This window comes from Lontra canadensis, unplaced genomic scaffold, assembly GCF_010015895.1.
Source record: "Lontra canadensis isolate GAN:19392208 unplaced genomic scaffold, GSC_riverotter_1.0 scaffold8, whole genome shotgun sequence".
In the NCBI taxonomy this organism is placed as follows: domain Eukaryota; kingdom Metazoa; phylum Chordata; class Mammalia; order Carnivora; family Mustelidae; genus Lontra; species Lontra canadensis.
The window spans coordinates 18017345-18043743 of record NW_022631002.1 but is presented as its reverse complement, the minus strand read 5'-3'; the positions used below and the strand labels follow the sequence as shown (position 1 = coordinate 18043743).

The following is a 26399-nucleotide window of genomic DNA, read 5'->3' as shown; positions in this document are numbered from 1 at the left end:
ACAAACACAGATCTTCATATATACAGGCAGGGAAATGCATCCACACTCACATCACTTATTTTATACCTTGCGGGATCATGGGAGTAGGACAGGGATCACTTCATCCTAGAGCTGCCCTCACTGACTCTCCAGGTGTCCCCATTGGCCTGGAGTATGGGTTGGAGGGTGGGCTGGAAGTAATGGGAGGCCTAGACACTTTCTGTGAGCCCCCGCCTCCGCCACACACACACACCTGCACTCCCACACACGTACACTTGTTTGGCAGAAGGAGGTGGGGTTGGTGCATCCCCAGGACTGGGCCCTGGAGGGAAGGTGGAAGGCGGGGCAAGAGACTCCCAAGAACCCGGGCAGTCATCTTGCTCCCCCCAGCACCCGCCACAAGCCGGTTTTGTGGCCGCGGGCAGCTTAGGTGTGAGCGCGCGTCAGGGCGTGTGTGTGTGTGTGTGTGTGTGTGTGTGTGTGCGCGCGCGCGCGAGGGACCTGCGGCCGTGCACAGCGTGGGAGTGCGGCGCGTGTGCCCGCTGCGGCTGCGGCGGCCGGCCGGGTGAGAGCGGGCTGCTTCTCCAAGCTGTTCCGCAGGCCAGGAAGCCGCACAGGTGCTGTCGGTGTGGGAAGCTGATGGTGGTTCTAAGTGTCCTTAGGTGTCCCAAGCAAGTGTGAGGTGGGTGTGCTCACCTGGGAGCGGCGGGTCAGCGGCCTTGGGAGCGTGGGGGCTGTGGGCGAAGGGGTGAGCAGATGCAAGGCACGAGGGCTACACCGACCGGCCCTGTTCCCGGGACGGTCCGCGGCTAGGCGGCTCCTCCTCTAGCAGCAACTTTGGGACTTTGTTCCGGCTTCTTAGAAAGCAGATCTGGCCGCAGGGGCGGGGCGGAGGGGGGGCACCTGCCCGGAGGAGAGTGAGGGTGAGAAGAGGAGGAAAGCCCCGCCCCCTTCCCCGCCTCAGCTCCGCCCTCTCCCCCGCCCCCCCGGGGCTCTTTATAAGCTCGGCCCGAGGGCGAACAGAGAAAGCGAGTGTCCCTCCCGTCCTTGGCCGGTGTTCTGCTGTACCCCGCGCCCCTCGCCCCGGCCCCCAAGTCCCTCTCCCTGCTCCCCAGCCCGGCCCCCGCCCGGGCCCAGCCCGGCCCAGCCGCCATGGAGCGCTGGCCTTGGCCGTCGGGCGGCGCCTGGCTGCTTGTGGCGGCCCGCGCTCTGCTGCAGCTGCTGCGCGCAGACCTGCGTCTGGGCCGCCCGCTGCTGGCGGCGCTGGCGCTGCTGGCTGCGCTCGACTGGCTGTGCCAGCGCCTGCTGCCCCCGCCGGCCGCACTCGCCGTGCTGGCCGCCGCCGGCTGGATCGCGTTGTCCCGCCTGGCGCGCTCGCCGCGCCTGCCCGTGGCCACTCGCGCGGTGCTCATCACCGGTGAGTGCGCGAAGCGCGGGGACTCCAGGCTCGAGGGCGGGACCAGACCCCCAGAGGGCTCCCCTAGAGCACGCCAAGGCAAGGCGGGACCCTAGCGCAGGAGTGGGAGTGTCGCCTTCCCTTGGGTGCCGGGAGTGAGCCAAGTAGGAAGCGCAAGGCACCTCCCTAAGTCCGGGTTAACTACCTGCCGCTGTGGAGAGCGTTGGAGGGAGAATGAGGCCGGGAGTGGGCAGGTGCGCAGGGACAACTGCTGGATGAGAAAGACGGAACCTCCTGGAGTTTGGGGTTTTTGCTATGCCCCTCCTCAAGACAGCAGTCTCTGGACAGGGGCGTGCTCCGAAGGACTTCAGAGGATGGTTACCCCTTGACCTCTGCCTAACATCCCCATATGGGATGCCCTATCTTCTCTTCCTGGGGTCAGAGGAAGGCGCTTACAGGGGGAGTTGAGGCACCCCCCCCCCCAGTTGACTGGGATCCTTAGACTCCAGAAAAGGTTAAGGTCACCGTGAGAGGCATCCGGGCATTCAGCTGCCTCTCAGAACCTGCCACCCATCCCCAAACTGCTGAGGTAGCCGTCCGAGTCTGCAACCAGCACCCCACCCCACAATTCCTCCTCCAGTGCCCAGGAAGGAGGTCTTGGAGGGCTGTACTCAGGTGCCTCTTGCCTCCTGGCAGAGTTCCCTTTGTCTAGAGCAGGGAATAAATCTGTCACCAGAAGGACGGTAGTGGGGGGGGGGGGGGGGGGTGACTAAGGCTTAGCCGGAAGTGGGGAGGGGGAGAAAGGCCAGGGGGCACTGGCTCTGTTGTATGGGGGGAGGGGCAGCCTAGTTCTCCCCCAACCCCCATGGCTTTGGACAGGTTCTCAGAGCTCTGCCCTTACATTGGGCCCTGCCTCTGAGGGCTGCCTCTAGACCAGCTTCTTAGAGGCTCTGTCCAGTAGGGGCCCTTGCATGATCAGATGGACCTGGGAGAACTTCCCAGAGGCCATCCTTTTCTGGGCCTGGGAGGATGAGTGAAGATAGATGGAAGGTGTTTTGGACCAGACAAAGCGTGAATGTGGGACAAAGGTTTGAGACAGGAATGAGCGTGGCCTGGGTAGGGGACAGTCCATAACTAGCCCGGCTGCTGGGATGTGGTGGGATATGAGGTTGTTTCCTCAGAAGAGGCCCTGAATGCCAGGTAAGAAGCCAGATTGCTGAGGTGGGTGGGAGTAAGGATGGCATGAGGGCTTTTGGGCTTCAGCAAGAGGGTGGAGTTAAAGCAGGGTTCAGGCTGGATGAGTGGGACCTGAGTTCAGGGTACAGTATGAAATTTCAGGGGATTGAGGAAGGAAAGATACAGACCCTCCTGGTATGAAGCAGGAACTAGGTTGTGAGCTCTGCCTTCTAATGTGTGAGCTGCCTCAACAGGACCCGGGCTATCTGCTAGTACTGGTGACCCAGTGGGCAGTCTTTCCTGAGATCTCCCCTCAGGCCTTCATGCTGCTGCTGTTACTTCTCCTTGCCTTGAGCCTGAGAGTGAGGGGAGAGGTGGGATGCCAGCTGAGGCTTGGGCTTCCGCAACTCTGGCTGTAAAGCCCTGGGATGGGAGCGCTGCCCAGCCCAGTCCAGCTTCTCTGCAGGTTCCTCTCTCACCACCTGACTGCAAGACAAAGAGGTGACCAGGCCCTGCCTCACCTGCCAGGAACAGTGTCTTGAGCCTGCCAGAGCTGCCTGAGAATTCCCCTGAAAACCGCTGCCCAAGGCCACTCCAAGAGCTCAGCCATGGGGTCAGAGTTTGGGCTGAGTGGCTGAGTGCCTTGTGTGTACATCTGTGTACCGATGGTGGCAGGGGGTTTCCTGGGCATGAACCCCCGTGTGAATATGAAGGCAGGTTGGAGGTATGTACAGGTGTCTGTGTGTGTACAGGTGAACAAGAGGGTGTGCAAGGCATGGGTGACTGTTGGGGCCACAGAGCTGAGGCTCTGGAAGGCTTCCCTCTCCCTGTGAATGGCTTGTCTGCTCCGGGAGGGAGCTTATTCGAGTGGGCACACATGTGCTCCCTTGCCTCCTGGAGCCACACTGGCCCTGGAAAGACCCATCAGCCCAGGGCTGTCTGCAGTCCCCCAGCCACCTACGCAAAGCCCAGCTCACAGCCCCCTGCTCAGCTTTGTTCTCTGCCTCAGCAGAGGGGGCGGGGCTGAGGTGAAGAGTGTCCAGAATTGTCCAGAACTGGGGAAGCAGGGCTCCTGTGAAGCTTCTGTTCAGCAGGACCTCCAGGGAGACAGGCTTCAGAGAGCCTCAACCCTCAAGGGCCTCGCCCTCCCCTTGCTGGCTGCCCAGGAATCAGGATCAGAATGGGAACAGTCAAGGAACAGGGCATTGCTTATCAGACCCTCACTCTGGCTCTGCCTGGCAGTTCCTCTCTCCACATACCAAAGACAGGAAATTAAGTCTCTAAAGTGGTAACTGACCTCAGGTCACACTTGTTGGGTGTGGGAAGGGATTCAAATGCAGGTCTGTTCTGTTCTCCATCCATCATCTTGCCTGTCCTGGGGGCAAGTGGTCTGAGGCTCAGAGAATGCCCCACTGTTGCCACTGATTGGAATTCCAAGACTAGGGGTCAGGGGTGAGGTGGGGATTGGCCTCCCGCTTGCCTGCAGCCTGGAACAATAGTAGGGGTGTTGGCCGGGAAGGGAGGTGGGGCTCAGGTTGTGATGACATGCACGGAGAGCTTGGGCTTAGTCCTGAGGGCTGGGTGGTGGGGGGCGGGGGGGGGGGCGCTTGGAAAGGTTTTCAGCCGCAGAGTGATACTGTCATATTTGGAAAGATCCCTCTGGCTGCTTAGGTAGAGAATGGATTCAAGGGGGCAAGATGGGACAGGACCAAAGAGGGGCTGCTTCCTAGGCCAGGTAAGAGGAAGAAGCCCAGGCAAGGGCAGCAAGAAAGGGAGAGGCTGTGCTACTGTACACGCAAGCTGAGGCCTGAAAGCAAAGCAGACAGGACACGGGGGCTGAGACAGGGTCTCCCGCTGACCTCCAGGAGAATCCTGACCTTCCTCTTTGCTGGCTAAGTGACTTCAGGAAGCAACTTTGAATTCCTCGGTCTTTCTGTCCTCATCTGTAAAGTGGGACTTGTAAGCCATGTTTGGGGCAGCTATGGGGAGTCAGGGAGTTGGCAGCTATGAGAGAGCTGGGGCCTAGGTGCTCAGCCAGAGGGGCGAAGCCTGCAGAGGCAAATCTGGGAAGGAGGGAGGGCTGCTGACTGCTGAAGACTGGATATCCAGGGGACTGGATCCTGTCTGGACCCTGGTGAATCCTAGAGTTGTCTTGGGCCGGACTGGGCCACAGTAGGAGTTGACTGGCTGCTCTGCCCTGGCCAGGCTGTGACTCTGGTTTTGGCAAGGAGACGGCCAAGAAGCTAGACGCCATGGGCTTTACGGTGCTGGCTACCGTGTTGGACTTGGACAGCCCCGGTGCCCTAGAGCTGCGCACCTGCTGTTCCCCTCGCCTAAGGCTGCTGCAGATGGACCTAACTAAGCCAGCAGACATCAGCCGAGCACTGGAGTTCACAAAGGCCCACACTGCCAGCACAGGTCAGTGGCTGTGGCTCCCCCAGGAGAGGGTGAGCTTGGGTGGGAGCAAATGGACAGGAGTTAGAGGTTTGCCGCTGCCCTGACCCGGATCTTTGGGCTCTTCTTTCACCCCTTCTCTGACCTCAGGCTTGTGGGGCCTGGTCAACAACGCAGGCTACAACGATGTGGTGGCTGACGTGGAGCTGTCTCCAGTGGCCACTTTCCGCAGCTGCATGGAGGTGAATTTCTTCGGTGCACTTGAGCTGACCAAGGGTCTCTTGCCACTGTTGCGCCATTCTAGGGGCCGCATCGTGACTGTGGGCAGCCCAGCAGGTGAGTGCCCTTCCCCACTAGAGTAGAAAAGGTACTGCTGCAGAGTGGGGAGGGATGCCGGAGCCTCTGGCCCGGGCTGAGCTGCTTCACTCCCAACCCCTCCCCAGGAGACATGCCATACCCATGCTTGGCGGCCTATGGGGCTTCCAAAGCGGCCATGGTGCTGCTCATGGACACATTCAGCTGTGAACTTCTGCCCTGGGGGGTCAAGGTCAGCGTCATCCAGCCTGGCTGCTTTAAAACAGGTGGGGGTTGGGTTTGGGATGGGGCATGTGGGTGTGGTCCTGTCTGGGGTGGGATCAGGGCTGAGGAATGGGCAAGGCTCTGGCTGGAGGCAGGGATCAGTTTGGGGGTAGATGGACCTGAGTCTGGCTTTGGCTTCCCTAACTGACCTCACCCCGACCTTGCCGCTCGCTCCCTCCCCCCAGAGTCGGTGCGCAATGTGGGCCAGTGGGAGCAGCGCAAGGAGCTGCTACTGGCCAGCCTGCCCCAAGAGTTGCTCCAGGCCTACGGCGAGGACTACATCGAGCACTTACACGGGCAGTTCCTGCACTCACTGCGCCTGGCACTGCCAGACCTCAGCCCGGTGGTAGATGCCATCACTGATGCACTGCTGGCGGTTCAGCCTCGCCGCCGCTACTACCCGGGCCATGGCCTGGGGCTCATGTACTTCATCCACTACTACCTGCCTGAGGGCCTGCGGCGCCGCTTCCTGCAGACCTTCTTCATCAATCACTGTCTGCCAAGAGCACTGCGGCCTGGCCAGCCGGGCTCCGCCCCAGCTCAGGATGCAGCCCAGGACCCGGGCCCTGACCCACACCCAGGCCCTTCCCCCGAGGCAGCCCAGTGAGCAGTGCCCACAGATGGCCTAGCTGCTTCAGCAGAGGAGGTCCCAGGAGCCCTTGGCCCTCCCCGGGCATTGTGACCCCCGAGCCTGCTCTAGAGCCTGGCCTTAAGGACCCTAGCCCTACCCACTTGATCAGTGCCCCAGGGCAGGCCTGGTGAAGCTGAGGCTTCCCAATAAGCCTCCAGGCCTCTCTACTGCTTCATGAGCCCACACAGACCCTCCTGGGTGCAAGGTTCCACCATGGAGCTGGGAGAACCCAGCTGGATGGGGAGCTCTGTGCTAGACTTAGCTGTAGACTTTGACAGGATCCCGCAGACAGTGTCTCTGCAAACTAAGGATTGACTGGGTGGGGTGGGGACCCCCCTCAGGATTTTTTCGAGGCACCAGTGCCTCAGTGCTGCAATTCAAAGGGTGAATCCTGGTTCTTGACTGGCTCAAGAATTAGGGCCCTGACCACCCACCCCAAACCCCCAGCCACAGGCAGGCTGCTGCCCCCACTTGCCTGACTGCCACCTTTTAAATACAAATTTTTATTTCTCCTAGAATGGAAAAATGCTGTGTGGATGACAGGTTGTGGTTTGGTGACAGGTGGGGACAGCCTGGGCAACCCCTGCTGGTTAGTATGGGCTGAGGCTCTGGGCACAGGGTCTGTGGTTTACACAGAGTTCCCCCTTCACTGACTCGGGGAAGATCATTTATCCACAGATTTGGGCTTCCTCATAGTGAAATGGGGGTCATGCCCCTGGCCTAGGGCATAGTGGGGCTCAATAAGGCAAATACGCCTGGGACCATCCAGGGCCAGGACCCAACTGCATAGGCCTATCGGGGCCTCCAGTGACTTCCCCGACCTTGCAGAACCTGGCTGCACAGAGAGAGGGCCAGCAAAGGAGGTTGGAAGCTTTGGTAGGGGCAGGCTCGACAAGGTGGCACCTGAGGGAAATTGGGGTCTGGGAGAGGTACTGGGGCCCGAAGGAGACAGCAGACAGCTAGGCTCAGGGCGGTTTATTGTCTCAGAGGGCAGGGCTGAGGGACAGGCTTGCAGAGTTATGCCTCAAGGATAAACTATCCTTCCCTGGGGCCAACCACAGGGGTAAGAGGAGGCTCCCACTGCCCCAGGGGTTCTCAGGAATGACCACATGCTTCTCAGACATGTCAGTGGCTGTAAACAGAGGGCTGAGGGGGCCTCCTTCCAGCTGGGGGGGTGTCCATCCTTGACAGGGGGAGCAGGTGCCCAGCCCCTTCTTAGGCCCAAGAGCCATCTCAGAGAGGTTTGGGGAAACCAAAAGTCACTAGGACAATGTGCTACCCCCAAGGGAAGGCATGTGAACCACGGGCTTTATGCCAGCACACGCAGACACACACTTGTGGGGAGCCTCGGGCCAGGGCACTAGAAGATGGGGATATAGTTGTCGATCTTGGCGCGGTGGCGCTGGGCAATGCACTCGGCGATCCATACAATGTTGCGACACTCTTGCTCCTTGAGCTTCACAAAGGCATAGAAGATACCAAAGTGGAACTGGTTCAGGAAGGCCAGCTTGTTCAGTTTCACCTACAGACAGAGGCAGGCGTGGTGTGCAGGTGGCCGTGACAGCAGCGTCAGGCCCGAGCCACCAACCTCTCCCTACGAGGGGCGGGGAAGCAATCCCTCACCTCATGCTCAAAGAATCGGTCCTCCAGGGTCTTGTCTCCAGGGTTGCTGCCTGCGCCCTCGAAGAGCAGCTTGTACTCCTGGCCCAGGGGAGGGAAGGACAGCATGAGTGGGAGCGTGCTGTCAGCCATGGGTTGGGCATGCAGACCTGCCCATCCCCCTGTAGCCAGGGCACTCACCGGGTAGTAGTCGGCTACGCTCTTCACCTGCTCATAGTCATCAGCCCGAGCTAGCTGGGCCAGGCCCTCCGGGTAGAGCCTCCCACAGTGCGGAAAGAGCTTGGCACGGTCCTCCTTGGACAGCTCTGTGTCGAACGAGTTGATGGTGATGATGAAGGCTCGTCGGTCGGCTTCAAACTGTGGGGCCGGTGTACAAGCAAGGCGAGAGGGAAGGGGAGGGAGGGAGGGAGGCAGTTGCCAGTCAGCCAGCAGGGCTTCCCCCAAGCCCAGGCTCCCAGGGACTGGCAGCTTGGGGGGAGGAGAGGGAGGCACTCACCTCCAGGATGGGGCACATGGCATCGGCCGTGGTCCCACCCAGCAGGGTGCAGAACTTGTAGAAGGACTCCAGGTAGGCCTGTGCAAAACAGGGGGCTTGCTCAACCCAGGCAGGGAAGTGGGGCATGTGCCAGGCCTCCTCTTCCCCAGACCCTCCCCAGACCTTTGCACCATGAGTCCAAACATCACATATGGGCCGGGGCAGCCCCCATGTCGGAGCCTCAGAATATCCACAAATCCCAACTGTTCATCAACTGGCCTGCTGCCTCTCTGCACCCAGGAGTGACAGAGCAATTTCTGGCCAAAGAGCGTCAGCCTCGTAGTGTGCTGCCCCTTCCATGCCCTTCCACGCCCCTCCACCATCATCCCACAGGAGGCCAGGCTCAGAGAGGGGCTCGGTCTGCCCCCAGCTATTCTGCCTGTCATTCCCCCAAAACTCCCTCCTCAGCCTCACCAAACCACATGTTGCTGGGCTTAGGGAAGGTTACTCCTGAGAGTTCACCGAGGTCACCTGGACTGGGCACCCTGGCCCCTCTTGGCCCCCCACCTCACAGAACTCCTTCTATCCCTCAGGTAGCTCCCAGGCACCGTTAAGCAGGAAGCAAACTGCCAGCCCTACTCCTGCTGAGGGATGGTTACTGCCCTCACAGACGTCAGCCCTACAGTGCAATGGCTGGACACATGGGCTGTGGTGGGAATGAGTACTTCTTGCCCAGGCAAACTGGACCTGCTGGGCACAAGGAAAGGACAGGTCATTTCGGGCCCTAGTTCCGGGCCAGCACTCACTCATAAAACCAAGCAGGCACATGTCAAGGTTGGGGGCAGGGGGATGGTCTTCGGGACCCCGGGGAGCTCCCTTCACTCAGATCCTCCTGGGTCCTTTCTGGTGGCATGGTCACAGTGACCGTGGCTCCACAGGCTAGAGATGATTCTTCAGGGTTGAAGGTGAGAGCTGGGAAGCCTAGAAAGCTTTCAGCACTGAGGTCTTCCTCCAAGGTTCGGAGACTTTTCCACCCACTACCGGCTGACTTAAGCCATAGGGTCTGCTGCCCCAAAGGGGTAAAATGAGACCTAGGAGTCCACAAGCAAAGACAAAACCTGGCCAGCTGCACTGGGCAAGCTGGGCTCAGGAGGAGGCCTGTGGTGACCACTGGGGTCAGAGGAAACAGAAGTCTAGGATAGGTCAGAGAGCCAGAATCCTGGAAGGAGAGAATGGACCCCAGCACAGCAGATCCCCAGGAATCAGAGGGCTTGGGGGGCAGAAACCTCTGCCAATCCTACCATGGCTTAGTGATAATTTAGTCCCTCTATGACTGTCCCCAGCCACTCTTCTCCTCGCGGCCAGCCAAGGTGGCTGTACTCAAATCTCCAGGCTTGTCCCAGTGGGGGGCCTGCAGCTCCAGTCTATGGGGAAGCCACCAGCCTTCCCCGAGCCATACCAGTCCCTTCAGAGGCTAAGCCCAGTGTAAGGGGAGATGGTGGGATAGGCCCAAACTCTCTTCTGGAAGCAAGGGCAGCTGAAGAAACTGGCAAGACCCCAAAGGCCCAGGTACTGAGGTTATCGCCCCACCCCCACCCTGTCCCCTGGAGCCTGCCAGCCCATGGCTGCTGCACCAGCTGCCTACAGTTCCCACCCGCCAGGTGGTTGAGGGTCCATCTAATCTCCCATCTGTGGCCACTGGGCTGGGACATTGCCTGACGAGCTGGCGGTCCTGGCAGGGTGCCCTCAGCCTTGGATCGGTGTTTATGAGCTAGTGCCCGAGCAGCCCTCACCAGTGACTCCAGCTAGAACCAGTCAGGCCCGGTGAGGGTGTGGGTGAGGCTGGGGGGACAGCCGCACCCCTCACCCAGTCTCAGGGCAGGGATCCCGGCAGTGGGCCAGCTGGGGGCGGGCAGGAGCACTCAGATGGTGTGCGCACAGCCTCGGCTGACTGCCTGGCCTGCCTCCCTGTTAGCGGGGCAGAGCAGAGCACGTGCTGTGTGAACAGGCTGAGCGAGGTTGTGATCCAGGGCTGCCGGGGTCTAGCAAGTGGCTTCCAGCAACTGACTCTGCTTCTTGGAGCCCTCCGTTTCCTCCTCTTACCTGTGTGGACACTGATGCCCTCCTAGCGCCTAGGGCAGTCCTGACGACTAAAGAAGTCAGCAATCATCCTATCTGAACCTCACCTCTCTGCTCTGTCCTCTCCACACTGCAGCCAGAGGGGACTTTCTGATGATACTCTGTCCTGTTGCGAACCTTCACGGGCCAACCCCATCCCCAGAAAATAGTTCAAACTCCAGCCTGGCACTCCAGGCCCTGGGTGACTTGATCCTGTGCCTCTCTTTTTCCAGACCTATGTCCTGCTGTCCGTCTGAAACCTGTGCTTCCACAGCAAACTGCGTGCCACTTGGCCCATTCTCTCTGCTTGCTTCTGCATGTGCTGCTCCCCTGCCTACACCCCTGCAACTCACAAGCTGGCTCCTCATTGACCCCCACAGCCTCCCTTGCACTCTAGCCCAGACTCCTGGAGGGAGACTGGAGGGCCTTAGCTCAGGCGGCAGCCGAGTGTTGGGCCCCTAGCTCTAACCCAGGTAGGAGAAGCCCTTCCCTGGAAAGACCCGACCAACAGATGTTCTCAGGGTTAGGTCAGCAGGGCCCTTGGCCTGGGCTCTCTTTGGCCCCCACTTCGGAGCCTGATCCATGTTCCTAGCTGCAGCCCATCAGGGGTCCTGGCACCACAGCTCAGTGCCTCACTATAGCCAGAGCCCAGTCTGTCCCAAATGTCCTTCACTGGTCCCTAGCCAGCCCCCTGCCTTGGCTCACAGCCCGCTCCTTGCCTCTCTGGGCCAGGGCAGTGCAGACCCATGAATCCTGTGCTCACTCTGTCTCCAGGGGTCACCAACCTATGCCACAGCCTTGGGGAGGAAGCAGACAGTGGGAGTGGATGTTGGGATGTGACTCTGATTCTAGACCTAGGAACCCAAGAAGGACATGGTGACCTGGCTACACCTGGCTGGGTCCCTCCCTCCACCCTGAGTGTCCTGTTGCCTCTGCTCAAAGCCTGTCCTTGCTGGCAACAGTCCAGGCAGGGTAAACCTGAAAGCTATGGCCTGGATGGCAGCCTGTGACCCTCCTGGCTGCAGGAGGAGTGACCATCCAGAGGCCAGCTCCAACAGGCCAAGCTATGGGGCACCAGCCACTCCTGCTGATCTTATCAGGGCCCGCTGCAGGCGCCGAGACGGAGAACCTGTTCCATGCAGCCTGCGCCCATCGCAGGAGCCAGCAAGGAAGCAGATAAGCCCCCGGGATAGGAGCCTGGTACAGCTGCGTCCTGTCCCAGCAACCCCCCAAACCACCAGCCCACCACGGCAGGGGCCCCCGCCTAGAGGCCAGTCTCTGCCACCGGCCAGGGCCCTACCTTGTAGAGCGTGTTGCGGATGATCTCAATGTTCATCTCATCCAGGTCCTGCTCTGAAATGCAGTCCTGGAAAAAGGCCGCTGGGGAAGAAAGATGTGGGGGTGATGGTGGGCGACTGGATTCAGCCAAGGCAAGAATCCAGCTGCTGTTTCAGCCACCCCTGCAGGGCACAGGGGGCTCCTGTCACAGGCCCGACTGCCCAGGGGTTGGGGGCCTCCCAACCCAGCCTGGGCGATTGCCTGGGAAGTGGCAGAAGCAATCCTCGGGGCCATGTGCACTGACCTGAGCTTCTCCTGCATCCTTGCTCCTAAAACTGATTTATAAAGAGGCGGCCAGCCATAACATGATCTAATCGCCTCTGGGGCAGACCCAAGCTCAGACCATGCCAGAGACAGACTTGCATAAGAGGCCATGACATCCTCCTTCCTTAAGGGGCAGCTGTGGATTTGGGGCCTGATGCCCACAGATCTGCAAGCCCTGGGAGGGTCTGGGGCCCACATTTGGAAAACCAGCCTCTTTCTTTTCTAGACAAAGAATGAGCTGGGTGGGCATGGACCAGTGACCTAGAGGGCCACTGCTGGGCTGAAAGTGGGAGGCCAGAGCAGGACAGAGCCCCCTTCCCTGATGGGCCCTCAGACTCACCGGTATGTCTCTTCTTTAAAGATGAACTAGCTCAGAGTTACTGAGAGAGCCCACAGCAGATATGCCCAGCAGGTAGGGCTCAGGCCTCTTAGTACAGAAACAAGTACAGCTTAGAACCACTGTTTTAACCTGGAGACTTCTTGGAAGTGGTGCCCTCAGGACAAGGATTATGGCTATGAGGGCACTTGCTGCTGACAGCCTTAGTGCCTTCTCCCCAGCCTCCAAGACAGGCAGGAGCCAGCACTGCCTAGGTGGGGCCCTGCAGGAAGCTCCCAGTTCCCCTTCCTTTCTTGGCCTCTGACACGAACCCTGCATCCTGCCGGACACTGCCTGACTTGGCCCCTGGGACCTGCTCTGTGGAGGCCAGTGAAGCTATTTGCTTCCCTCCTCTGCCTCACAGGCAGCCAGCCACTCTGGCCCCACTTGGGGCCACAGACGAGCACAGTTTGAGGGACCTGGGCCTCTCCCCTCTCCATGAGGTCAGCCCTCCTCTGCATCCTGAGAAATTGGCCAGTTTCACAAAGTTACACGCTCCGAGGCAGGCCCTGGGGGGTAGCCTGCCTGGCCCAGAAAAGCAACAGGGAAGGAGCAGAAGGCAGAGTGAGAGAATGAGAGGGAAGCAGAGGGGAAGATAAAGATAAGCAGCAGGGGGCAGGCGTCCCTTTTGGGCCCAGCATCAACCCCCCCAAGGGGTCCACATGAACCCCACGCAGAGGCACTGCCCCCCTGCTCCCCGCTCAGCCCCAGTGGCTCACCCAGGGGCGTGTCCACCAGAATGGCATTGTAGAGCTCAGCAGGTGTCTGCGCGATGTTCACAGCTTCCATCTGCTCAAAGCTGCCTAGCGGGTGGCACTTGGGCACAAGTTCGGCAATAGAGCGCTGGTGCAGCGTGCCCGTGATGAGCAGAATGACATTGTCAATCATGTAGCTGTAACTGCAGGGGGCACACAACGGCATGGAAGCCCGTCAGGGAGGAGGGTCTGCTGGTCCTAGTCCAGCACTGTGCCCTGCCCCCATTCCACACAGGTCCCTGGCTCCTCCGCGGTGATGCCACCTTGAGGACGCTGTAGGCCACCACCACTGGCTCACCTTGCTGCCCAGGTGCACCCCTATACTCCAGCGCCAGGAGTATGGGACACATGCAGCCCCTCCCTTGGGGGATGTAGCACAGATTCACGCCCCCTCAGTGGTTGGGAACAGGTAACTACCCCACGGTGTGAATAGTTCCAGCAGGGCACAAGGAGGGTGGGGTACAGCCAGCCTGGGGGATGAAAGAAGTAGGAGATGAAAGCATGTTCTGGGAAGACAGAACAGTGTGTGCAAAGGCCTGGAGGCATTCACCAAGTGCCCGCTGCATTCGAGGAACTGAGCACAGATCAGGGTTGGCAGAAGGAGGGAAGCAGGGCAGTGCTGCTAGCGGGCTGGGGCCTGGACACTGATAGTCCAGGCCAGCCTAAGGGTCCTGAATGAATTTCAAGTGCTAGGGACCCATGAGCAGGATGTAGACAGGGAGTACCCAGTCCCATTAGGGTCAATCTGGCTTCTAGGTGGGGAAGGCTAGGGGTGGTTAGCAAGGAGAGGAAAGGCTGAAGGGTAGGGTGGGAAGAGGCCAGAGAAGGAGGAAAGGCCAGAAGGAGCCAGTGGGGGGGCCCTCTGGAGGAGGGCCCCAGGTTGGGCAGAGATGGAACAGGTGGATAGCTGCCCCTGCAGCCCCACTCCAAAGGCGGACCATGGCCTCCTCCTGAGGGCCGAGGCCTATGCCAGGTATCCAGCCAGAAGGCCTGGAGGTGGGGCTCAGGTCATCCCAGGCCGAGGCTCCCCTGGCTCTCTTGGCTCTCTGCTCTGAGCGCATGGGCAGCAGAGGGAGCTGTGGAGCTGGAGAGGGCGGGCAGCCCGCTTCAGACTTGGGGGGGGGGGGGGGGGGGGGGGGGGGGGGGGGGGGGGGGCTCTGCCACTGACCTGTAAGACAGTGCCACAAAGGAGCAGTGGTAGAGCTCCACGCAGTCACCCATGTGGGGACAGGGTGAAGATGGGGGAAGGCCCCAGGCACAGTCAGGTGGCAATAACCACAACATTCCTCCAGCCTGTCACCAGTGAAGAACTCAGGGTACGGGGGAGTGGATGAGGCCTGGGGGGAGGGGCACCACTGAAGGGTCAGAGACGAGGTGGAGGCTGCTGCCCTCAATGGGCACTAAACCCAGGCCTGGCCCCAGCATTTGGGTGGCCCACGGGTAGGCCCCTGTCCTGGGACAGTATTTTGAGCACTTAAGGCTGAAGCTGTCCACAGAGGTGGGCAGTGACCCTAAATACTGAGAGAATAAAGGGAAAGGGGTAGCCCAGGCCTCAGCTCAGAGGGCCAGCCATGCGGGGAGCTCCCACAAGGCTCTCCAGGAAGGCGGCAGGAGGAAAAAGTCACTATTCCTGTCCTGGCCTGACCCCCACGCCCCCTGCTTGCTGCACCCTCCCCCAACAACCACCCAGCCCAGCGCCCTGCTGCGACCTCTGCTCTCCTGGGCTTGGCGCCAGGCAGCTGCCCTCTCTCCGCCCCCAAACCGGCTGGGTCAGCGACAGGATGTGCACTGAGAAGAGACAGCAACCCCCTCCCCCTTCTCCAACTGAGGGCTTCAGGCCGGGCCCATGTGTAGCTACAAGCCAAGAAGCCCAAATGGCCAGCCTTCTGCCCCTGACCTGACAGAGCTGGCAGAGCAGAGGGACCGCAGAGAAAGCTCACTAGAGCTCTGTGCCTTGGCCTCCAGCCTGAGCCTGCATCCCCTCCACCCTGGACAGCATCCCTCGTTCCCAGTGCCTCCAGCATTTCATGTAGCATGGTACCACAGGGCTACCTGTCACTGCACGCAGCCCTCTGCCTGCACTCCATCCAGCCCCACTCCAGCCATCCTGTTCCCCGAGACAGCCAAAAAGACCCCTGCCCCCACCCAGAAGATGCTTTTCTACATTCTCACAACCCTTTGGACAGGGATAAGGAAAAGAACATACTTCTTAGGCCTACATTATCCTATCGATCCCACAACCACCAGCATCAGCAATGCCACTGGCCAAAGAAGTAAGAGAAAGTACAGGCACTCGGCCCTGTCACACCACTGGGCAGATGAGCTCTATGTCCCCATTTCCAGGGTCCCCGTGCCCTGGCACAACACTCACCATCTAGTCTTGTCTTTTCAGAGGGATCCCCACAAGCCAGTTTTCTTTTTCTAAACCTCCCTACTCCTTGTGTCCACAACTCAGGGTATCTGTTTTTGTCCGGGATGGGCCAGGGTCAGGGCCCAAGGGAGGAGCTGGTACTCCTCAGAGTCCTGGCCAGGACTCAGAGGAGAGTCCTGTGGGAGGACTCTACCGTCCAGCTTTGCCGTTACCCCTCCAACGATGTGGAACAGGCCAGCTATGATTCACGTTTCAGCCCTAACAGCAGATGTGGGGGCCAGTGGTAGCAGCCCCTAGCTACCCCCAGCTTCTCTCGCTAGAAGTCCTGGCGGGGACCAAGGAAAATGCTGAGCCAATTAAGGGTCACTTATGATCACATATCCCCAGCCCCCTCCAGGGCCCCATTCTAACCCAGGCGAGGCCAGCCTTGGATAATCCCATGCCAGGCCCCGCTCTTCCCTCTCCCTGAGTCAACGACAAAGTTCCTGCAGAAGCAGCCCCTGCGTTTCTCCCTAGCCCAGTGAGAGCCAGAATTGTCTTTCCTGGGAGAAAAGAGGCAGAGGAGGCCTGGTAGAGATGGTGCTGGCTAGGTTGTTTGCTTCTCCCCCAAGGCCAAGGCCTTCAGCAGGCAGGGAAATCCTCCTCCTCCTCGCCTGGCTTCAGCAGCTGCCTCCCTGCCCCCAGAAAGCCACTCCACCAGTCCTCCCCTCATTTGGCCTCAAAAAGAGAGAATGAGGTTCCAGCTGGTCAGCGTCTCCCTCCAGAGGAAGACAGCTGGGGAGTGGACAGGCGGCTGCCCGCCAGGCCAAAGAGGCCCTTGCAGAGTGGGAGTGGGGAGTCTGTATTCCTCTTCCCAGAGGCCCTCCCTCACCCTGAGCCTTTAGGACTCAGCTTGGGCCCACAGAAGTCTCGAGTTGGGGTTTAGGAAGCCCCTTCTTCCAAGAAGTCTTCAGAGCCCCTAGCCAAGAGCAGGCCCTCTGCTGTGCCCTTTGGCGCCACCTGCTGGAGAAGCGTGGCTTGCTTCCCTGTTGTCATCTTGGCCCTGGGGGCAGGCCCCGATGACAAGGTACCTGGGCCAGTCTGTCCATCCTAGGGCTCCCAGCAGAGGTTGCTCATAAATAGTATCTGTGCTCAATCACATCAGAGTCCTGCAGAGCCCTGCCCAGGGCAGAAAGTGAACAGAGATATCAAGTTCTGGCCTCAGCAAACTACCAGTCAAGCCTCAGTTTCCCCTCTGCCATCAGGATAAGTGAAGTGCAGCCCACAGCAGAACTGGTGAGGCCCCCACCTTATCATTAAAATCCTGCCCCTCCCCAGAGGTGCAGCTGGGTCTTCCTGCTTGACCTAAGCCTTCTGGGCCTGGAAGTGCTCCTGCGGGCTCTCCCTCAGTCTCCAGAAAAGAGTGTCACTGCTGGCTCTCCCTAAAGGCAGGAGCCAGATCAATTGCAGGACCCAGAAACCATGGTAGGTCTAGAGCCCCAGCCTGTACAGACCCTGCTGGGACCCAAAAACAGTGGTTGTGTAAAGAGAGGGCTAGAGGGCCAGGATAGGGAGGCCTAAGGTAACCTGATACCTCTGTGGCCCATGGTGCAAAATGTTCTGGGGAGAATGGCAGGTATGCTGAAAGGCCCACTGGGAACTTGAGGCCACTGTCCTGGGACAAAGCCTCCATCCAGCTACCCAGTGCGGCCACCAGTGCTGGTGGCACTGAAGTCCCTAGTACATAAGAAAGATTGGATCTCACCTCTCCCCCGATGGTGCAGCTTACCATGCCCAGGCTCTGCCAATGGGTACCTGGCTGCTCCTCACGGGGGACGGCACCCTCCAGGGAGGCTCACTCATCTAAAGACAAAAGCCTCTGAGGCCCACCTGAGACTCCCCAGAGACCAGACTCGCCTCCCAAAAGCAAATCCCCCAGCCATCCTTTCAGGGCCCATTCTCCTATGGGAAGCCATCATGGAATGGCCCAGATCAAGATCCCCACCCCCCCATGCCAAAAAAAAACCTGAAAGAGGGTCCATCCCAAGTCACAAAGCAAGTTAATTTCTGGGCCTGGAAAGGACCCTTGGTACAGTGACATATTACCTTTATTGCCATGAAGCTGAGCTAAATCGTTTCAAGACCAGGTGACTGACTAGAGCCTACTTCACAGATTCTCACTAGCTCAAGGCCTGTCTGTCCCACAACAGGCTGCTGCTGCTCTCACCACCCATTCTTCTGAACAGCCTCTCTAACCCCACCTGATCCTGGAGTCCTCTTAGTGCTGGGAAACCTCCTGTGACCCCAGATCCATGTGTAGCAGCTGCCCACAAGCCTGTCCAGGAGCTGTCTGCACCACCACTGGCGCCCATCCCACTGCATTCATCCGCCCCCCTCCCTCCTGGCGCCAGGCCTAGCCCAGAGCTGATAGCGGTCATGTGTGCTGGCTGAAGGCTGGCTGGGCTCTACAGAACCACTGGATGCTGTCTTTCACCATGGGAGGGCAGAAAAGGCCTTGACCACCTTCTTTTTGCACACCTTCAGTGACAAGGAACCCATCACCTCCTGGGGAAATCCTGGTCCAGCCATCCAGGGAGAACTGAGTGGATCTCTCATGGTGGTCCCAACCTCCACCCCAGCTGGGCCACCTCTGTCTGTGGGAAGCGATGGCACTGTTCCGTCAAGTACTCACGCTCAGGACAGAGCCACTAACAGATGCCTTCCCTCCCTGGGAGAGCCACACTGTCCTCTCTGGTTACATTCCTCTGGATAGCCCTAGGATTTGAGACTCCATGCTCCAGCTGCTCAGGACATACACGGTTCCCGCAGGCCAGAAGCCCCTTCCTCCAATTATTCCTTTAAACACCTTTCCCTCAGCCACATAGCCACCTCCTCAGAAAAGCCAGGTGTGAGTTCCCAGTCTGGAGGAGCTGTGCTGGACGGGCCCTGCCTCCAATGGAAGGGACCCCTTCTTGCCACAACACGGTGGAATGACCCAGAAAGGAAGAAGTGGAGGAGGTGGAGTGGAGGACAAGAGCAGACGGGGAGGCAGGAGTGAAATGGCAGAGATGCCGTGAGAGGGAAGAGACTGCTGGAGGGTGAGAGGGCCACGGCTCCCGATGAGGCCCGGAAACCCTGCCACATAAAGGTCAGCGGTGACCTTGGTCAGGACCCTGTGGTGAGTGATGGGAGGGCTGAAAGCAGACTGGAGACATGGGATGGGCAGGCGTGGGGGCAGGGCTGAGAGGACAGATAGTGAGTGTAAAAGCCGAGGCCCCAGGAGATGGGTTTTTAACGCTGTGAGAGATCTGTACTTTTTCAGGTGCTGATGGGAAGACTCTGGAAGGGGAAGGTGGCTGTACAGACAACTGAGTACAGGTAAGTAGCCATTCAGGGTCCAGGGGGTGAGGTGAGGGCACTCAGGACTCTGGAAGAGGGATCCAAGAGAAGAGGGAGCCTCTGCCTTTGAATCAGGGTTGGGGACACAGATGTGGTGCCGGGAGGTGACTGGTTTCTACCATCTCCATGGAGGAGGAAGGTGGGCCATCTGCCCAGAGAGAAGGCTGGGGGCAGGATAGGGGTGTGTTAAAGATGGTGAGGTGCTCTCCCAACCTTGGTGGGGGGCTGCAGGGTGCTGGGTAGGGAAGGCATACGGCCGGCTGGGCAAAGACAAGCCAAGGCCAGCTGTGCTGGTGAGCAGCATGTCCGCTGGGCAGCAGGGATCACCGCCCAAGGCCGGCTTCCCCAGCTTTGCTCCAGGCTGTGGAGGTGGGGGAGGGCGCCTCCAGGCCGGAGGCTGCTGGGATTCCTCCAAGGCTGGGGGTCTGCCAGCCAGGGCGGGACCAGAAGACGGGCGGCCAAGAGAGCTGCGGATGCTGGCAGAAGAGTGCTCAAATGATGGACCAGGGAACCTCAGCTGGGGAGGGAGGAAAATGAAGACAGAAGGGGCAGCCGGGGAAGCAGCAAGGCCCAGTGTCCTGCTGAGTCCGGAACCCGCGTCCCACAAGGGACTGAGAGTGGGCTGGAGGGCCTGAAGACTGTGGGTAGAGGGCCGGGGGGGGGGGGGGCTGACTCAGCGACTCTGGGGTGGAATGGTTCCAGCAGTGACACGGCCTTGGGTAGCCATCGGTGGGGGCGGCTAAAGTGGAGAGCAGAGGAGTGGGTCACTGGAGATGACGAGGTCATGGAACGAGCAGCCACAGGCTCAGACAGGCTGACACGTGGCTGCTGAGCTCTTCCTGAGTAAGGGCAGGAGTGAGGAGACGGGAAGACTTAAGCCACGATCACCCATGAATGGAAGGGGCGGGGAAGTGACGGCCTGCCACACAATAGCGCTTGGCTGCTTTAAGCACACTTGGTGCTCGCAGCCAACCTCCAGCAAAGAGCTGGCGGCTGTGCGGGCTCAGTCACGCTCAGAGCCCTCTCCGGTTTCATGGCCTGGCAGGCTGCAACCAGGCCTCTAAGGGTACCAAGAAAGGCCAAGAGCTAGCTGCACAGGCAGGTGGCCAAGCGGGCAGTGGGATGGATGACAACTGCCCTCTGACCACTGGCATGGGTCAGGCCTCCTCCGGCCAGCCTAGCTGGCAAGGCCAGAACACCATCAGGAAGCTGAAAGAGCCTTGTGCAAACAAGGTGAAGGCTGGGCTTTGGCAATAAATCCGTTGCTTCCTGGTATGTCCCCAGCTCTGGCCTTGGAGCAAGGGATATGCAGGCCCAAGTGAGGGGTTGACTGGCACATGGGACGCTCCGGCGTGACCCCCAACTCAGCAACACAAGACATGCCCCATCTCTGGCCTCCTGCCCCAGAAGGACCATGTAGCCTGTACCTTGACCAGAGCCAGGGAGGTGTAATTACAGGCCCAGCCAGGATAGCAAGGAGGCCCCCAGAAAGGAGGCCTGTGGCCAGGAAAGAGGCTGCTTCCCAGCCTCGGCAGGTTCCCTGAGCCCTTCAGGGGTCCCAGCCTGTGGTGTCCACCCAAGGCGGGAGCCCTTCTGGCTGCCACCCCTCCTTGAGCAAGTGGATCTTGAATAAGTGGCTGTTCTTTGCCAGGGGTGGGAAACAGCACAGGCAGGAAGCACCAAGGTGGGCAGGTGTGCCAGGTCCCAAGGAGGAGAGTAGGAGCACCAAAATCAGGGAATGGTCAAAACTCGACAGTACCCAGAACAGTATATGGAAATGCTTCCCCACAACACGCACTCGCTCCACTAACACAGAGCACACTCATTTAAACTAGCCACAAATCTCACCTCTGGGACCACCTCTTTGTTCACCAGGCCCTAGCTCATGGCTCATGGGATATCTTGGCAGAAGGAGCGTCTCTATCTCCCCGTTTGTTTGTTTCTTTCTTTCTTTCTTTCTTTCTTTCTAAGATTTTATTTATTTATTTGACAGACAAAGAACACAAGTAGGCAGAGAAGCAGGCAGAGAAAGAGAGGGGGAGCCTGTGGGGCTCGATCCCAGGACTCGGAGATCATGACCTGAGCCGAAGGCAGAGGCTTTAACCCACTGAGCCACCCACGCACCCCTCTATCTGTTTCCACTGGCAAGCAGGCATACCTGGCTCAACCAAGTGCCCCCGCCCGCCACCTGCAGGTCTCAGTGGCCTTTCCTCTGCTCAGCTTCTCCAGGGACTCAGTGGAAGCAAGGCTACACCCAAGGGATAGACAGTGGAGAAGCTAGGCAGTCAAGGGTCATAAGCATGGGGACCTGGGGAACTGGGAAAGGCTGCCAGGTGTTCAGCCTTCCCCTTCTCCCTAAGACCCAAGGCCATGGACAGAGAAGATGGAGAATGGGCCTCAGCCCAGACGGGGCCAGAGGGCCTGAATCATCCATTTCAAGGACCTGGCTCTCCAGAGCTCTGCCCATCCCCTTACTCCTGATCCCAGGATGGGAAGCGGGGACCTAGCGAGTATTCAGTGGGGATGCTGCAGGGTGAGGCAGGAAAAGTGCTCCCATCATCCCTGATCTCCCCACCTCAATCTCTGTAATGCCAGGGTTACAGGGAAAAGGGCTTCCTAACACTACAGTATGGGACACCGTTGCCTGCCCTCCAGATTCCCAGGCAGCAGTGAAGTGGCTGGTGGCAGCCTAGAGGCCCAGGGCTGCCCAATGACCAGCCCGGTCACACAGCCCAGGAAGACTGCAGGCAGCTGGCCTGAGCCCATGCTACGCCAGCTGCGGCAGGTGCAGCTATCCTGCCCAGTGGGAGGGGAAGGCCCTGTAGGGCACACTTACGTAATGAAGTCCAGGAAGCTGGCGAGTGGCTCATAGGCGTGGTTCCTCATGTGGCGGAACTCCACCACCATCTTCTCCTTAAGCCGGTCATCAATAACTGACACCGTCAGCGGTGAGGCCTCGTTGGCCAGGAAGTTGCCATAGTCAGTGCTCTGCAGGTGCAGCTTTAAGTCTGAAAGCCAAGGCAGGTGGTGCAGGGGTGAATGCTGGCCAGGCTGAGCCTCCCCAGGATGCCAAGACCCCATCCCCACCCAGACTCTAGGCCCCAGTCACTCCCCTGGAGTTGTGACCTGCTGCTACCCTGACCTCCCGTCCCCACCTTCAACTCCCTGTTGGCCCAGGGCCTATTCTGGGGCAGTCAGGCCACGGCTCCAGAGATATCCCAGACCCTTGGGCCCCAGAGTCCAAGCACAAGTAGCACAACTGTGCCTCCAAATGACAAGAAGCCCTGGGAAACCCCAACAACCCAAGTTGCTATTCAAAACCCATTGCCTTTGAGGCCCTTCTGTATGGTGGGCTGGGGGATGGCCTTAATCTAGAGCAGGCAAAGATGCAGGCCCTGCCCTCCAGAGCCTCAGGGCTAGAAGAGCAAGCCAACACGCCCCGGGCAGAAACAGTCCTATAAAATAAAGTAGGCAGGAGTAGAGTGGACAGCGAGATAGGACTGAGAGGATGAGAAAACATGCTAGGCTAGGCCACAGAAAAGGGCAGGGACAGGAACATACAAAGGCCAACAGCCAACAGGATGGACTGAGTGACAAGTGACCTGGAGGGCAAATGAGTACCATGGTGGGTAGGGAGGATGATGCCGGGAGGGAAGACTGGCCTTGCTATAGGAGTGGCTAGAGGCAGACAGGCCAATACTCCAAGCTCTTCTGAACAATTAGGGACGGGGCCAGGGAAAAAGGGACGAGAGGACAAGCAGTAGGGCCCCAGTTGGGAAGGTCAGGTGAGAACCAGCAGGATCATAGCAACAACCTAACAATTGTCTGGCTTTTGCCTTTGTCCCCACCACCCCCTCCCCACATGGTCTATTCTCCACCAGCAGCCAGACTGATCGTGACACGAGGCAGAGCACGCCACTCGTCTGCATGTCCACACATAAGGGCCTTCCCTGTCCCTCTGCCTAGAAAGTGATGCTCTCTCCTCAGACATCCCCTCTTCAAAGACCTCTCCCCCTGTCCCTTCACTTGCGCTGCCCCTCTTTGTAATACTTGTTCCACTCATCACAGGACCCGTGATAGCAGGGATCTGAGGTCATGGCAGTGTCCTAGGGCCTAGAACAGAGTATGTTCTGGTGTATTTTCATGCTCAATAAATAACTGGGGAATGGACAAAAATCTGGGGGGAGTGTTGGTGAGGACAGCAGGTGGGTTTAATCCTGGATTTTGAGATGGGGGACACTGCAGCAGTGACAGCAGTACCAAGGACAGTGGCTGGGAAGGTACCCGTGCGTGCGTGCGTATATGAAGGCCCAACGGCCAGCCAAGGCTGGCTTCTGCTGTAAGGGACGCCATGTTTTCTGTCCCCTGGAGAAGTTGCCCAGGGGAAGACAGAAAGGGTCACAGTCGTGAACATTTCCACGAGCCCCCCGATCAAGCTTCCCTGAGTCTGTGGGCCTGGAGGGCCATGCTAGCCAGGGCTGCTTCCAAGGAAGGCTTACTTTGGCACCTAATCCCCCGCGAAGCCCCTAACCCTGCACCCCATCTAGAGAAGAACATTCCCAGCCTGGAGTCAGGTGTGCTACAGGAGAGACGAAAGAATACGTGCGAGGGAGGTGAGAGGGAGGGAGGGGCGCGCACGCCCCTGGGTGAAATGCCTTCTCCCTGCAACTCTGCGAGGCACCGGGATGGCCACCAGCGCTCATGTCCCCTATGGCTCCCAAGACCTCACCGAGTGCACTTTGACCTCGTGAGGCCTACAGGAAGCCTTCACCATCTGCTCCTCTTGCCATCGCCCTGCCACTCACACCTCCTTCTCTCCACAGCCACGCAAAAGTGGGACAGAACCGACGGCAATGCGGGGCGGGAAGAACAACCAGCCCCCTGCTCTACACCACGGACCTTACTGCCTTTGGCTCAGCAGGTACACACACTCCGGTGTCCTCACCCCAGGCCAACTGCCATGAGTCCCTGCCCTGGGTTCCATTCTTCCTCTTCCCTACCATGGTCTGGCCAAGGCCCACCTATGCTTAGAATAAGGTATGGGTGACAGAAGGTGTTTTGCCTAGTGGCACTCAAATTGTTGCAATGCTTTATTACCCATTTGGCTGTCAAAGGAAAATTCTTTAACCGGAACTGATGGTTAGAATTGATGGCTGCTGGAAGAGTATATCACCATGTTTTCCTGCCACTAGTAATGGGCTTTATGTGCCAGATTTTAACCAACTCGACCCTGGAAAAAGTACACAATTCTTTTTAAAAGAAACTTGGTTTACTTGCACACAACTGATCAGTTTTGAGAGATCATTAATGTCCTCAAAGTGGTTTCTGTGGGTATGAAACTGAGAATATGAACTGATCCCTCTTATTATAGTACTGAAGTTAATTCCACTTAATTTATCAAGTCATATTTGTGCCTTGATTCTATATACTTGTATCTCTCATACACTGTGAAGCTTGAAAGACAGAGTGAGCAGGGGGTTCCGGCCAGGGCACAGCGGGTGCTCAAATCCCCACCAGGGGAAGCTGCAGAGTGGACAGCAGCTGGAAGCCGGGGCTGGAATGTAGTGTTCTGGGTCAGACTGTCTAGTGCGGTAGCTGCCAGACCAAACCTGTTCGTTGATCCACTCAGCCACTGCAGACAGCAGAGAACCCAGCGCAGGCGATAAGATTCCTTCTCCTCCAGCTCACAGCTGGGCGTGGAGGCCAGGCCAGATGTACAGGGCAAAACCCAGTCCCCTTAGCAGGGCCCCTCATGCCAGTGACCCCACTATTCTCGGTGACAGCAAGTCCAGGCCCAGGCCCCAGGCCAGCCTCCTGCCTCCTACCCTCCAAAGCACCGTGGATTGGGCTCCTGGAGGCTTCCCTAAATGCTGTCCCCCTGGCCTTGGCTCTCCCGCAGTGTGCCCTGCCTCTGCCTTTCCGAACAGGGCATCTCTTCGCTGGGAAGGCATGCTCAACAGCTTCCGCACTGCCAAGTACCGTCTCTGCCCTCCAGCTCCCACGGACTCTCTGTCCAACACACTGGCCAAGTGGGGGTCAGCATCCCAACACCAGGGGAAACCCAGGCCCACCCTAACTGGAAACAGAGGGGTCCCTGCGGTGTACTCAGCCCCGTGCCAGGGCAACCTGTGTGCTGGACCTCCCAGCCATGCCTGTTTCACAGACTTAGAAAACATCAATCAGAGGGAACATGAAACTTATCCAGAGTCCTAGTCAGGTGTAGAGGGGCCGGGATATGGACCAAACCTGGTGGATTCTGCCATCTCCAATTCTGGCCTCCCCTTCCTCCCCACCCTGTACATCCTTGAGCACATTCTCCCATGGCCGTTAGCCCAGGGTGGGCCTTTCAGATACGGACCCAACCACCTACACAGACTCTAGTCCCAGAAGAGCTGGCAGGGGGCAGAGGAGTGAGAGTAGCCAGGGCATGCCCTGTCCATGACCTTGGAGGCAGCCTGAACACTCGCTGCCCACTTGACATCATGCCTCAGCAAGCCTCTCTTGTCTCACCTGTGACTACGTGTATTCGTAGAGAAGCCAGGAACATGTGTGTGTGTGAGGGGGGAAAAGCTGAGGGGTGGGCTCTTCTTTGCATGCTCCCACCCGTGGGGCTCAGCACAGGCCTGACAGCAAACCCCCCTGTGCCTTGGCCACTGCGTTCTGCTGACGCTGCAGCTGGGGAAGCCACGGCTCCCAGCACTGCTGGAGCACAGACGGCTGGGTGGTTTCTGCTGGCTTTTGTCAGATCTGAGCAAGCCCGGGAGACTCTACTGAGAATCCTGCCCAAGGCCCAAGGAGTCTTCCTTACCAGGAAACTCATTTTTAAAGGCCCCCAGGGATGATGTCAAAGGGCCGTTCCAGACCACTTTCCCTGGCCAAGCCCTGTGTCTCCCTGCGACCCAGGGAGAGGGGACAGCCTGCCAGCCATGAGGGCAACTTGGAGGCAAGCAGGCTAGCTGATCCCTTTGCCTGGACCACACAGGGCTTCTGAACCAGTTCTGACCCTGTTTGAGAAAACTGGTGCCTAGGACCAGTTATAGGCAGCCCCAAGCCCTTTAGACAGTCCTCAGGGCTGGGAGGAAGCCTGCTAGAACAGCCCCGGTACCCGCCCCCCGCCTCCCCCGCCCCCCTAGCAGCTTCCTGCTCTCTCTGAGGGATGCAGAGGAGGGGGTGTGACTGGGGGTGGGATCTAAACGCAGGAGGAGAGGCCTGGAACTTGTTGAGAACATCGTGGGAGACCCGGCCACCCAGCCCTGGCCCAGCCCCCAAGGGCAGCCAAGGACGCCAGGGGCTCTGGGAAGGCAGGGGCTAGTTCTGCTCTGTGCTTTGAGCTCAGCAGCCTGACAGCCTCGGTGACAGCCCCTGAGAGCCCCAGACGTGCCTGGGCTGAGGCATGAGCAGTGTTCTGGTTAGCACACACTCAGGGGACCGCTCTGGTCTACCCACAAGCCCAGCTGTCTACCCCAAATCCTCCCATCCGTGGCTCAGCACCAGGAATGTCTGGCCAGCTTGGGAGCTCTCATAGCAAAAGACTTCCTCAGAGGCGGAT

General features: G+C 59.0%; 2 protein-coding genes across 2 annotated transcripts in view; one reads left to right on the top strand and one right to left on the bottom strand.

Annotated features, from left to right (window-relative positions):
- Positions 1–1000: 1000 nt before the first annotated feature.
- Positions 1001–6670, top strand: HSD11B2 (hydroxysteroid 11-beta dehydrogenase 2). Its single transcript, XM_032854200.1, has 5 exons — positions 1001–1396; positions 4757–4969; positions 5096–5281; positions 5389–5526; positions 5710–6670. Exons 1-5 carry the CDS (start codon positions 1132–1134, stop codon positions 6129–6131), a joined length of 1224 nt encoding a protein of 407 aa, XP_032710091.1. The 5' UTR covers positions 1001–1131; the 3' UTR covers positions 6132–6670.
- A 445-nt stretch (positions 6671–7115) lies between these two features.
- Positions 7116–26399, bottom strand: part of ATP6V0D1 (ATPase H+ transporting V0 subunit d1) — a 39500-nt gene continuing 20216 nt past the window's right edge. Inside the window, exons 2-8 of the mRNA XM_032854199.1 lie at positions 21687–21858; positions 13066–13244; positions 11669–11748; positions 8272–8349; positions 7956–8132; positions 7779–7856; positions 7116–7677 (exon numbers count right to left, since the gene is read on the bottom strand). Coding sequence (XP_032710090.1) covers positions 7516–7677; positions 7779–7856; positions 7956–8132; positions 8272–8349; positions 11669–11748; positions 13066–13244; positions 21687–21858 — 926 coding nt within the window. The 3' untranslated portion in view covers positions 7116–7515. The remainder of the gene's footprint in view (positions 7678–7778; positions 7857–7955; positions 8133–8271; positions 8350–11668; positions 11749–13065; positions 13245–21686; positions 21859–26399) is intronic.